The sequence below is a fragment of the Carcharhinus amblyrhynchos genome, chromosome 22 (assembly GCF_965287045.1).
Source record: "Carcharhinus amblyrhynchos chromosome 22, sCarAmb.v2.hapA, whole genome shotgun sequence".
Lineage (NCBI taxonomy): Eukaryota > Metazoa > Chordata > Chondrichthyes > Carcharhiniformes > Carcharhinidae > Carcharhinus > Carcharhinus amblyrhynchos.
Genome location: NC_137345.1, coordinates 8,689,421 through 8,702,913, shown reverse-complemented (window position 1 = coordinate 8,702,913; position 13,493 = coordinate 8,689,421). Strand labels below are relative to the sequence as shown.

Below are 13,493 nucleotides of genomic sequence, written 5' to 3'. Positions count from 1 at the left end.
TGCTGGTGAATCTAAGACCAAGGGACATGATCAAAAGTTAGAGCCAGGAACGAAACACTCCAACACAAAGGGAGGTAGAAGTTTGGAAATCTTTCCTTCAAAATGCAATTGAAGCTTTCTCGAATGTTAATTTTAAAACTGTGATTAACTTGATTTGATTTGATTTGAATTATTGTCACATGTATTAACGTACAGTGAAAAGCATTGTTTATTGCACGCCATACAACCTCCAAACTTTTCCTCACATACCTTAAACCTATGTCCCCTAAAACCTAGGAAAGAGCATCTGACAATCCATTCTGTCCATGCCACTCATAATTTTGTAAACCTCTATCAGGTCACTTCTCAACCTTCGTCATTCCAGTGAGAACAAACTGAGCTTATCCAACCTCTCCTCATAGCTAATACCCTCCAGACTAGACAACATCCTGGTAAACCTCTCTAGTACCCTCTCCAAAGCATCCACATCCTTCTGCTAATGTGGGACCAGAATTGTACACAATATTCTAAATGAAGACTAACTAAGGTTCTGTCCAGCTGCAGCATGCCAATTTTTATACTCAATGCCTGACCGAATGCCACATGTTTTCTTGACTATCTTATCCACCTGCGTTGTCACTTTCAGTGATCGGTGGACATGTACGCCCAGGACTCTCTGCCTGTCAATAGTCCTGAGCGTTCTACAATTTACTGTATAGTTCCTACATGCATTGGGCCTTCCCAAATGCATTATCTCACAGTTGTCCAGATCTAACTCCACCTGCCATATCATCCATCAGATTTCTACTCCTTTTCAGCTCGGAATTCAGATGGGCTCAAGCCATTGATTCTGTTTCTCTCCCCACTGGTGCTTCCAGATCTGCTGAGTTTATCCAACATTTTCTGATTTTCCATTTGCTTTCCCTGAAGGTATCTTTCTATTCAAACCAACACATATTTGAAACTACGTAGATGCTTGGTTCATGCATTATTGTGAATTGAAATCATGCAAAATGGTGTCGACCGTCACTCATTTGGGAGCAATCTTGATTGAGCCAGCAGGTTCAAGTCCCACCCCAAGGAATTGAGCGCAGGACCTAGCCTGACCCGAGATGACACAGTGGCACAGTGGTTAGTACTGTTACCTCACAACGCCAGGGACTCGGGTCACTGTCTGTGTGGAGTTTGCATATTCTCTCCGTGTCCGCGTGGCTTTCTTCCGGGTGCTCCGGTTTCCTCCCACACTCCAAGGACACGCAGGTTAGATTGATTGGCCATGTTTAAATTGACCCTTAGTGTCCCACGATAGGGTAGGGGGATTAGCAAGGTAGGTACGTGGGGTTGTGGGACAGGGGCTGGGTGGGATGAGGGCAACACTGTGGTGAGGGCATCATGGAGGCACAGTGGTTAGCACTGCTGCCTCTCAGCGCCAGGGTGCTGGGTACGATTCCCAGCTTGGGTCACCGTCTGTGCGGAGTGTGCATGTTCTCCCCATGTCTGCATGGGTTCCATGTGGGTGCCCTGGTTTCCTCCCACAGTCCAGACGTGCTAGTTAGGCGCATTAGCCATGCTAAATTCTCCCTCAGTGTACCCAAACAGGTGCCGGAATGTGGCAACCAGGGGATTTTCACAGTAAATTCATTGCAATGTTAATGTAAACCTACGTGTGACACTAATAAATAAACTTTAAATAGTGCAGACTTGATGTTGCCTGCTTCTGCGCTGTAGGGATTCAATGATTCTATGAAACTCCAGTGCAGTACCAGGAGAGTGCTGCACTGTCAGAGGGGCCACCTTTCAGATGTTGAACCAAGGATCTATCTGCCTCTGGGACGAAGAGAAAATATCACATGGACACTAGTTTGATGAAAAACAGCAATGTTTTCCCAATGCCATGGGCAATATTTATCCCTCAACTCACATCACTATGGTTACCATCCTGTTACTATTCACTGCGCACAAATTGACTGTCAAGGTTTGTACAGCAGCGACTGTACTTCAAAAGAATTCCGTCAGCAGTAAACCTTGAGACTGTGAAAGGTTGCTATATAAATGAATGAATATCTTTCCGACAAACCTTTAGTGCTGTAGCAGCGTTTAGTTTCAAATCACTGAATAGTTTAAACTTGCCGAGCAAAATCAAATAATTGCCACAGACTATAAAGAATTCATAGCACTCAAACAGCTCTTTCAGCCAATCATTTTAACTGTCCGAAGGCAATTAGGGATGAGCAATAAATAAGATCCATTTAGCAGGCAACTCGGCCCATTGAGTCTGCACTGTTTAAGTGTGGCAAAACAACACTTAACCCCTGAAAGGATCAATAAACAAAAACAGAAAAATGCTGGAAAATCTCAGCAGGTCTGACAGCATTTGTGGAGAGAGAATAGAGCCAATGTTCCGAGTCTAGATGACCCTCTGTCAGAGCTCTGACGAAGGGTCATCTAGACTCGAAACCTTGGCTCTACTCCACAGATGCTATCAGATCTGCCAAGATTTTTGCAGCTTTTTTCTGTTTTTGTTTTAGATTCCAGCATCTGCAGTATTTTGCATTTATCACAGGCTCAATAAAACTCCATGTTCCATATGAGATTCTTCTCCCTCATGTACTTGTCTACTTTTGCCTTAAATGCATTGATATTCTACACCTTAACTGCTCCGTAAATACTGTGATAACAACAGCAGATCAATGACTAGGAATTCTGAAGCATGTAACTCACCTCCTGACTCCCCAAAGCCTGTCCACCGTTCACAGGGCACAAGTCAGGAATGTGATGGAATATTCCCCCCTGGCCTGGATGGAGTGCAGCTCCAACGCTCCAGAGGCTCAGCACTATTCAAATCAAAGCAACCCACTTGACTGCTACCCCCTCCACCATTCTTAATGTCACTCTTTCCACGCTGATGCTATAGTTAAAGTGCACTAATGTCTCTACTTTCCCAGGAGGCTAAGGAAATTTGGCATGACCACAACAGCTCTTTCTGAACAGAAAGCATCATTTTTGGTTGTATCATCGTGGCTCCTGCTCTGCCCAACTCCGTAAGAAACTACAAAAAGGTTGTGAATGTAACCCAGTCAATCACGCAAACCAGCCTCCCATCCATTGACTCTGTCTACACTTCCCGCTGCCACAGCAAAGCAGCCAGCATAATTAAGCACCCCAGACATTCTCTCTTCCATCTTCTTGCATTGGAAAAAAGACAAAGTCTGAAGTCATGTACCAACTGACTCAAGAACTGCTTCTTCCCTGCTGCTGCCAGACTTTTGAATGGATCTACCTTATATTAAGGTGATCTTTCTCTGCACCCTAGCTATGACTATAACATTGTGTTCTGCACTGGTGCCTTTCCTTCTCTATGTATGGTTTGCTTTGTCTGTATAGCGTGGAAGAAACAATATTTTTCACTGTATACTAACACATGTGATAGTAATAAAGTAAATCAAAATCAAATCAAAAGTCAGTGTGTACCATCTATAAGATTTACAGCAGCAACTCAATAAGGGCGACAGCACCTTCTAAACCTGTGACCTCTACTACTCAGAAAGACAATGGCAACAGATGCATAGAACTACCGCCAGCCACCCCTGTCAAACCATTAACCATCCTAATGTGGCACTATATCAGCATTATTGGATCAAAATGCTGAAATTTCCCCCCATCAGCTTTAAGGATGTGCCTCCACCACATGGACTCAAGAACGGAGCTCACCCTGATCATCTAAGGAGCAATTAGAGACAGCTTATAAATACTGACTTTCAATGAATTAAATATAGAAATGTGGAGAGTGAATTCCACATTCTCACCGCTCAGTCAATGCACACTGTCAAACAGTTTACCTTTGCGCTGCGAGACCGTCGCAGGGTGTACGCTGGGTGCCCAAACGTTTCATCCCTTGGTGGCGGTAATCGGTCAAACCGGGCGCTCGGAGACCTCACCGGAGAGTAGACATGGTTCACTAACAGCGGACCCTGCGATGGTGAGCGTGGCACAGATCGGGAACGGGGCTGGAGGGACATCCTCCGCATTGTGCCGGTGACGCTGTCGACCTCATGGGGGTACGGTTGCTGCGCACCGTGCCACACGGGCGAGCCTTGCCCGCTGTACGCCCGCCGGTCCTGCCAGTCCCTTGCCAGAAACATTGACTGTCGCTCATCGATTGACCAACGGGCTGTCATTCTGTCGTAAGCTGGCACAGAGCAGATGCTGTCTGGGCGACCCCCGGGCTGTATGAACTGGGGGTACTCCTCTTGGTAATAGGGCGATAACAATCTGTAATATTCTGGCGCATCTCTGGTTGGAGTGTGATACACCTGTGAGCTGAAGAAAAGAGATACAATCAGGGCCACAGCAAACCAAATAGACCTTCTCTGTACTAACCACGGCACTGAAACAAATGACTATTCAATCAATTCCAAGCCAGTTGGCAAAGTATGAAATTGTCAGAGATGCTGGGTACCAGCAACATTAGGCACTCTTAATCGACTCTTGTACAAGCTAAAGATCATGTATTCAATGCAAGGCCTTTAATGACTTGTGCACAAGTCCCCTTCCTCACCATCAAAATGACTGGACTGGTTCTGACGTTACAGAAAAACTTAGCAGTTCTGGTCAATTACAGCAAATCAGGAACAAGCATTTCTTTCACATCCTTCACTGACATACATATTTGCCAATTAAATCCTGGCTTTCTGCCCTTTCTCATTCTATGAAAAATTGACCTCTGCTAATCTTTCATTTGCATAGCATATCCCCATATCTCACCTTTGGTATTTGTTATGGAAAAAATCTGGTCTTGGTGAAGGTCAAAAAGCACAATGTTATGGGGCCAATGCAAGTGAAGATTAGCCTCAAAGCAGACAGACAGATTCCCTTGAATGTCTCTGACTGATAACATTCTCACAAGCTGATACAGGGCTGTTACAGAGAAAGCATGAAATTTTTAATCTGAGCATTTTAACTTCCACAAAACTAGACACTAACACTTCACTGGAAAGCGAGTTTATTCACAGACTGCAGCATTATATATATCTACCCACCAACAACACAATGTCGCCACAGCAATGTGGTCGCATCTCAAAAATCACAGAGTCATAAAGGTTTACAGCATGGAAACAGGCCATTCGGCCCAACTTGTCCATGCCACCCCTTCTTTTAACCACGATGCTAATCCCAATTGCCCGCGTTTGGCCCATATCCCTGTATACACATCTTACCCCTGTAACTGTCTGAACGCTTTTTAAAAGACAACATTGTACCCACCTCTACTACTACCTCTGGCAGCTTGTTCCAGACACTCACCACCCTCTGAGTGAAGAAATTGCCCCTTTGGACTCTTTTGTATCTCTACACACTCACCTTAAACCTATGCCTTTGAGTTTTTGGAAAAACATGTTGACTATCTAGCTGATCTATGCCCCTCATTATTTTATAGACCTCTATGAGATCACCCGTAAGCCTCCTACACTCCAGAGAAGAAAGTCCCAGTCTATCCAGCCTCTCATTATAACTCAAACCATCACGTCCTGGAAGCAACCGAGTAAATCCTCTGAATTGGAGGGCATTTAGGGATGGGCAACACATGCTGGCCACCCAATGATGCCCACAACCCATAAATGAATTTTGAAAAAGTCTCTCTTTGTAAGTGCTCTAGGCAGATAATTAAACAAGGCAATTCATCAGTGCATCTCAACAATATAATAAATGTACCATTAATAATGACAATGGTTTCCTCCAGTTGGGCTGGCAGGTCATTCAATAATGAGGGTAACATGGCATGATGGCACACAATGGCACAGTAGCACAGTGATTAGCACTGTTGCCTCACACCCTCAGGGACCTGGGTTCAATTCTTGGCTTGGGTCATGGTCTGCGTGGAGTTTGCAAATTCTCCCCGTGACTCCGTGGGTTTCCTTCGGGTGTCCCGGTTTCTTCCCACAGTCCAAAGATGTGCAGGCTAGGTGCACTGGCCATGCTATATTGCCCCTAAGCGTCATGGGATGTGTAAATTAGAGGGGTTGGCAGGGTAAATACGTAAGGTTACAGGGATAAGGTCGAGGTGGGATTGTTGTCAATGCAGACTCAATGGGCTGAATGGCCTCCTCCTGCACTGTAGGTTTTCTCTGATTTCTATGATCATAGGAGATCCCAATTTCATCTCTCAACGCCCCCCCCAAGCACTCACTGGAATGGTGTGCTGGACAGCACAAGGCAGTCTTCCTGGCCTATCTCAGGAATGTTGAGCTGTATTGTGTGCCCTGAACATTGCACCACCACCATCTAAGCCCCTTGTCTGGGGTCAGCTCTTTATTCAGAGAAAACAAGTGTGTCCAGTGATAGGCCTGCCTCATTCAGTTGGTTGAGATCCCACCAAGTATTTGATGTATTTGACCTCTCTCTTGAGGTGTGTTTGTTCTTTTTATCATCACTCATGACTAGGTAGAGTCACTGAAAAAGCTTTCTCTGTGCAAGGAGATTCTGTAGCAATCCTTGTACATGAAACGTTTCTTTAAGAACCATTTAAATCAGTATCTCAGCACGTTAAGAGGCTGCAGTTATAGACTGAGAGGCAGTAGATTTAAAATTGAGAATGAGGAGGAACTATGTCTCACAGAAGGTGGTGAATTTGTGGAACTCGCTGCCCCATAGTGCAATGAGATCTGAATCTTACCATGGTCAATCAACCTAACCCCCACATCTTTGGACTGTGGGAGGAAACCGGAGTACCCAGTGGAAACCCACGCAGACACGAGGAGAATGTGCAAATTCCACACAGACAGTGACCCGAGACGAGAATCGAATCCAGGACCCTGGAGCTGTGAAGTAGCAGTGCTAACCACTGTGCTACCATGCCGCCCAAATCTTGAACACCTCAATCAGGTTGGCCCTCAGTCTTCTCTGCTCCAGAGAAAACAGCCCAAGCCTATCCAACCTCTCTTCATAACTTAAATGCTCCATCTCAAGCAGCATCCTGGTTCTTCTTTTAATTCTACTTCTGCTTCTAATTCCTATGTTACTGCACACAGTGACCCTTTAACCATCTTTCCAACATGGGGAGGCAATAAAAGCCACTATAAATGCAATTTGGAGTTTATTCCTCAAGGGACAAAATTGAAAAATAGAGAGGTTATGCCAAACAAAAACTGAACTTTGGTTAGACCCCACTTGGAGTACTGTGCTTAGTTCTGGTTTCCACATTATAAAGATGATTTGGAGTCACTGGAGAGGAAGCAAAAAAGGTTCTGAAGTAGGATAGCAAGACTGGGAGGTTCTAGCCATCAGGAAAGAGTGGATAGACTAGCACTCTTTTCCCTGGAAAAGAGAATGATGATAGGAGACTCCCTAGAGTATCAGAGGTTTACAGAGGTTTACAGCATGGAAATAGGCCCTTCAGCCCACTTGTCCATGTCGCCCAGTTTTTACCACTAAGCTGGTCCCAATTGCCCACATTTGGCACATATTCTTCCAGACTCAGGTCTTTAAAACTATGATGGGGTCAATGAAAAGCAGATGGCAGATGTATCCATCTGTGCGGCCATTCAAAATGATTAAATATAAGATCGTCACTAATAAATCAAGTAACAAATTCAGGAGCGATGTCTTTACCCAAGGGATGGTTAGGATGCGGAACCTCTTTCCACAGTGATTGAGGTGATGAGTACAGGTGTATTTAAGGATTAGTTCTGATGGAGAAAGGGACATGCAAACATACGAGGAATAAAACATTATGTTGATCAAGTTAGATGGGAGAGCAGTAGGAAGTTGATGTGGAATACAGACACTGGCTTAGACCTGTTGGGTTGAATGGCCTGTTTCTGTGCTGTCAAATAGTATGAAATTCTAAATAACATGTGCCCACTTCTTGTTTAAAAGGCTACAGCAGATTCTATTTCCCGTGTCCCTGGCAAGACATTCAATGTCCCATCAATCATCTAGGCTCCAAACTCTGGAATTTCCACCTTCTCCGAGAGGTTAGTTTAACGTCTGTGGTAGGTAAAATGTTAGAATCCGTCATTAAGGAGGAAATTGCGAGGCATCTTGAAGGGAATTGCTTGATAGGGCGGACGCAACACGGTTTCATTAAAGGGAAGTCGTGTCTGACAAATTTACTGGAGTTCTATGAGGATGTGTCTAGGGCAGTGGATAGAGGAGAGCCGGTGGTTGTGGTCTTTCTGGATTTTCAGAAGGCGTTTGACAAGGTACCTCACAAGAGGTTATTGCAGAAGGTCAGGGGACATGGAGTTGGGGGTAGGGTGTTAGCGTGGATAGAGGATTGGTTGTCAAATAGGAGGCAGAGAGTGGGGGTCAATGGGTGCTATTCGGATTGGCGGTTGGTGACTAGTGGGGTGCCCCAGGGGTCGGTGCTGGGGCCTCAGCTATTTACCATTTATATAGATGATCTGGAGGAGGGAACCGAGTGCAGGGTGTCGAAATTTGCTGATGACACCAAGATTGGGGGAAAGGCAAATTGTGCGGAGGGTGTGGAGAGTCTGCAGAAGGATCTAGATAGGCTGGGCGAATGGGCCAGGAAATGGCAAATGGAATTTAATGTTGGCAAGTGTGAGGTGGTCCACTTTGGTAGGAAGAATGGTAGGAAGGACTATTACTTACGTGGCGAAAAACTGCAGCAGGCGACGGTACAGAGGGACCTCGGGGTCCTTGTGCATGAGTCGCAAAAACCCAGCTTGCAGGTGCAGCAGGTGGTCAGGAAGGCGAATGGGATGCTGGCCTTCATAGCAAGGGGGATTGAATATAAAAGTAGGGAGGTCTTGCTGCAGCTGTATAGGGCATTGGTGAGGCCGCAGCTGGAGTGCTGTGTGCAGTTTTGGGCGCCGCACCTGCGCAAGGATATTTTGGCCCTGGAGGGAGTGCAGAGGAGGTTTACTAGGCTGATACCGGAGTTGAGGGGATTGAGCTATGAGGAGAGGCTGAATAAACTAGGCTTGTACTCGTTAGAGTTTAGAAGAATGAGGGGAGATCTCATTGAGACGTATAAGATGATGAATGGGATGGATAGGATAGAGGTGGAGAGACTCTTCCCGCTCAAAAAAGACAGTAGGACTAGGGGGCACAGCCTCAAGATAAAGGGGAGGCGGTTTAGAACGGAGTTGAGGAGGAACTTCTTCACTCAAAGGGTGGTGAATCTCTGGAATTCTCTGCCCGTTGAAGTGGTGGAGGCTGCCTCGCTAAATATTTTTAAGAAGCGGGTTGATGGGTTCTTGATAAGAGAGGGGATTAAGGGTTATGGGGAGAGGGCGGGAATGTGGAACTGAGCCACAACAGATCAGCCATGATCTTATTGAATGGCGGGGCAGGCTCGAAGGGCTAGATGGCCTACTCCTGCTCCTATTTCTTATGTTCTTATGTACTCTGGGAGGGATTTTCTGGCTGCACTCAACACAAAAGTGGAAAATCATGCCCAAGACCAACAGATGTTTGCATGGTCTCCCCCCTACCCCACCGCCCCCCACCCCACCCCACCAGTCCCAACCTTCCCTTCCCGGTACAATTCCTGTGGTGGGCAGAACGGAAAAATCCTTCCCTCTGCCTCACTGTCAGTCTTTAAGATACTGTAATGACTTCAATCAGGCCTTTGAGGTTGGCCTATTGGAGTATGAACTCCCTGATTAAGGATCTAATTGATGGGCCAATCGGGGAGTCTCTGCCTTGTACTTAAAGTAAACTTTATTTATTGGTCACGGTTAAGGCTTGCATTAACACTGCAATTAAGTTACTATGAAATTCCCTTAGTTGCCACACTCTGGGGCGTGTTTGGGTCAATGCACCTAACCAGCACGTCTTTCAGAATGTGGGAAGAAACCCATGGAGACATGAGGAGAATGTGCAAACTCCACAGAGACAGTGACCCAAGCTGGGAATCGAACCCAGGTCCCCTGTGCTGTAAAGCAGCTGTGCTGACCACAGCACTACTTAACTGGGCGCGTCAATTCCTCTGAGATCCCTAGAGGTAATCTGCTGACTGATAGCATTTTGTGTATTGCTGTTAGAGTTGTAAATAAAGGGATTTCAGTGAAGGGACTTCTGTCTCCATATACTTATTACAGATACCCTTTGACCAAGCTCATGGTCACCTATCCGAATGTCCTAATGTGGCTTAGTGTCAAATCTCAAATAGATGTAAAAGAATCCATAGCATTAATTGAAGAATAGGAAGGGACTTCTCCACATTTATCTCTCAACCCCTGTATATTCATTGTGTCCAACTGTACGCAGGTGGTGAGTGTCAGGGAGAGGAGCTTTAATATTTCTGGTTTTTGTAATATCACTGTCACATTATACATACTGGAAGGCAAGCTAATGTGGGTGTGACTGGTACTAATGGGATTACAGATAGGAAGCATGAAAAGGACATACATCAATAAGAAAGGTGTCAAGGCAAGTGGTTTGATATGCTGATGAACCGAGGGTGCCAGGAGAAGTTACATACAAATTTACATAAGGCAAAGAAGGTGAAAAATGGTTTGACATTGGATTTCAAAAGGGAACTTAAAATTAGAAGATTGTAATAAGGAAAGATAGGGTATTTTTAATATAGGAGCCACTAGGAAGGCAATGGCCTAGTGGTATTATTGCTAAACTATTAATCCAGAAACTCAGCTGATGTTCTGGGAACCCGGGTTCGAATTCCGCCGCAGCAGTTGGTGGAATTTGAACTCAGTAAAAAAATTTCTGGAAATAAGCACCTACTGATGATTGCCGATTGTCAGAAAAAGACATCTGGTTCACTAATGTCCTTTAGGGAAGGACATCTGGTGTCCTTACCCGACCTGTGATTCCAGAGCCACAACAATAAGGTTGACTTTCAATTTCCCTCCAAGGGAAACGAGGGATGGACAATAAATGCTGGCAAGCCAGCAATGCCCACGTCCCACGAGTGAACAAAAAAAAGTATAAACAGGGGTTGCACAATTCTAAAGGAGCGTCGGAGGCAATGGAAGGTAAGATCAAAGGAGAGAAAGAGATTCAAGATGGTGTGTGTAACGGTGGCTGGTGCAATCTTAACGAGGACAAGAGTGTGGACAAGGGCAGATCTGGAAAGCTAGTTTGCTGTCACAGGACTCCCTAAGAACCACAGGGCATCTTGTGGTAAAGGTGCTGGTATCTTATAGACTAGAAAATCTATAAGGTCCGTGCCATTTAAGGGAGGTTCAGCTCAGAGTTATTTAAGCCAAGATCTGTTTGCAGAGGCTTAAAAAATACTGCTAACTGTGTCAAGGTGCTATTGCTTTTAAGCTTTTTTTTCATCTCTCTATACCTTAATAATTGTTTCACTTTAATAGAAAATCAATTGTTCTGAGAAGCTTTTTCCTGATTTTGGAAAACCTCCTCACAATATACAAATTGCAAAATTGTCATGACAGCTGTTTCATGTTTCCCTTTGGATTGGGAGAGCTTGGCATTTTCTATCAGCTGTGCCATAATATGGGCATTAACTGGGAAATCATTTGAGTTGCCTATAAATAGATATAGACTAAAACAGTGGTTGTCCGGTTAGGAGGTGTATGCTTCTAGTGAGTAATTCTGTTAATAAATATTCAAGTCCATAAGGGCTAACTGCAGTTTCTATCCTTCACCAGCAGATCTCCAAGAATACAAAATCACTGATTCAGATTAGATGGTCATTGTCACATTTGGAAGAGCTTTCTATGTGAAAATTGGTTCCTACACTTCCTACCTTACAACAGTGACTCTACCTCAAGAATACTTCATTGTTGTAAAGCACTTTGGGACAACTTACTGTCATGAAATGCACCATCCAAATTAAATTCCTTCTTTCAAAACTTATAGGGCATTCAATGATAAGGAAGCAGTAAAATAGAAGCAATATATTGGATTTTACAGTGTTTGTGACACAAGAACAATGGGAGAGTGGTTATGTTTTAGGTCTAGCAATCCAGAGGACTCAATTAATGATGCAGAGATAAGAGATCAAGTTTCATCATATCAGTCAGAGAATTTAAATTCAATTAGTTAAATAAATCTGGAATAAAAAGCTAGGACTGCTAATGATCACCATGAAACTAATGGTTTTTACAAAAATCCATTTGGTCACAAATGCGTTTCATGTAAGGATATCTGCCACCTTTACCTAATTTGACCAATGTGTAACTCCAAACCCACAGCAATGGAGTTGACTGAGCAAACCACTCAGCCGCATCAAAGACACTACAAAGGACTGAAGCAGTTCAAGAAGGCGGCTCACCACCACCTTCTCAGAGGCCACTGGGGTGGAGCAACAACTGCTGCCCTTGCCAATAACAGTAAGGACGGCACAATGGCACTCCTGCCAGGGACCCAGGTTCGATTCCCGGTTTGGGTCACTTTCTTTGTGGAGTTTACACATTCTCCCCGTGTCTGCGTGGGTTTCCTCCGGGTGCTCCAGTTTCCTCCCACAGTCCAAAGATGGGCAGGTTAGGTGGATCGGTCATGCTAAATTTTCCCTCTGCATACCCGAACAGGCACCGGAGTGTGGCAACCAGGGAATTTCACAGTAATTTCATTGCAGTGCGAATTTAAACCTATTTGTGACTAACCAATAAACTTTACTTTTACTTTCCCCTGTGAATGGTTAGAAATTAAAGTCGTGTTGTAAACACGGCCCTCTCACCTCCTCAGATCGTCCTGTGGTAGTGCAGATCGACGCATGTTAACCCATTGTTGTAACTGGGTCAGCGAGGATTGACGCTGTGCCATTTTCTCAGTGTTGGTACGTGGGACAAAGCCCCTTCGATGCACCGTATTTACCCCGTCCTGTTGAAAATACTCTTCGCTCGGCCGACCAGGGGAGGCATGCTGCCAGTTGTGTCCATTGGGTTGTTCAGGCTCCTCGTATCCCGGGTGAGTTCTCAGCTCTGGACCAGGGCTGTTGGGGTCAAAGGGTCCTTCCTGTGCCGTCACACCATTAACTTTGGCCACTGGCTCGTTGCTGGAGTCCTTCTGGACGCTCTTCCTGTTGTACCTTTCAAATCCATCCGCTTCACCCCGAACCTTTTCCACGTCAGGTTTAATCAGTTGTTTATGATTGCTCGTGTGGTTCAATTCTGTGGGAGGCTTTACTTCGTAATGCGCCCCGGTGCTGTCAATATAACAGAAAACAGACAAATTAGCGGGTCAGTGAATTGGAGCAACTTTATTTTGTAATGAGGACCTTTCATTTCCCCACATTAGGAGCTCGGAGGAATGTGGCATAATCTATTCAGCCATTCCCTGCAAAACATTGAAACAATCCCCTTTCCTAAAAGATGGCATGGATCATCTGTGATCTTCCCTACTGAAGATTACCCTTCCACTTAATTAATTCAGAAAGATAAACTTTTGTTAAGCAAAGGTATCAAGCGGTATGGGCCAAAGACAGGTATACAGAATTAGAATCAAGAGACTAGAATCGCTACAGAGGCCATTCAGCCCATCGAGTCTGCGCCAACTATCTAACAGAGTATTTTATTCAGGCCCACGCTCACTCTATCCCCATAACCCCACACATTTACCACGGC

The 13,493-nt window shown here is 44.9% G+C and overlaps 1 protein-coding gene across 18 annotated transcripts in view; it reads right to left on the bottom strand.

Annotated features, from left to right (window-relative positions):
* Positions 1 to 13,493, bottom strand: part of plekha6 (pleckstrin homology domain containing, family A member 6) — a 331,150-nt gene that overhangs the window by 59,111 nt on the left and 258,546 nt on the right. For all 18 annotated transcript variants that reach the window (XM_080209801.1, XM_080209802.1, XM_080209808.1 and 15 more), the window contains 2 exons: positions 12,608 to 13,075; positions 3,819 to 4,299 (listed from right to left, as the gene is read on the bottom strand). In XM_080209801.1, the coding sequence (XP_080065927.1) occupies positions 3,819 to 4,299; positions 12,608 to 13,075 (949 nt within the window). The remainder of the gene's footprint in view (positions 1 to 3,818; positions 4,300 to 12,607; positions 13,076 to 13,493) is intronic.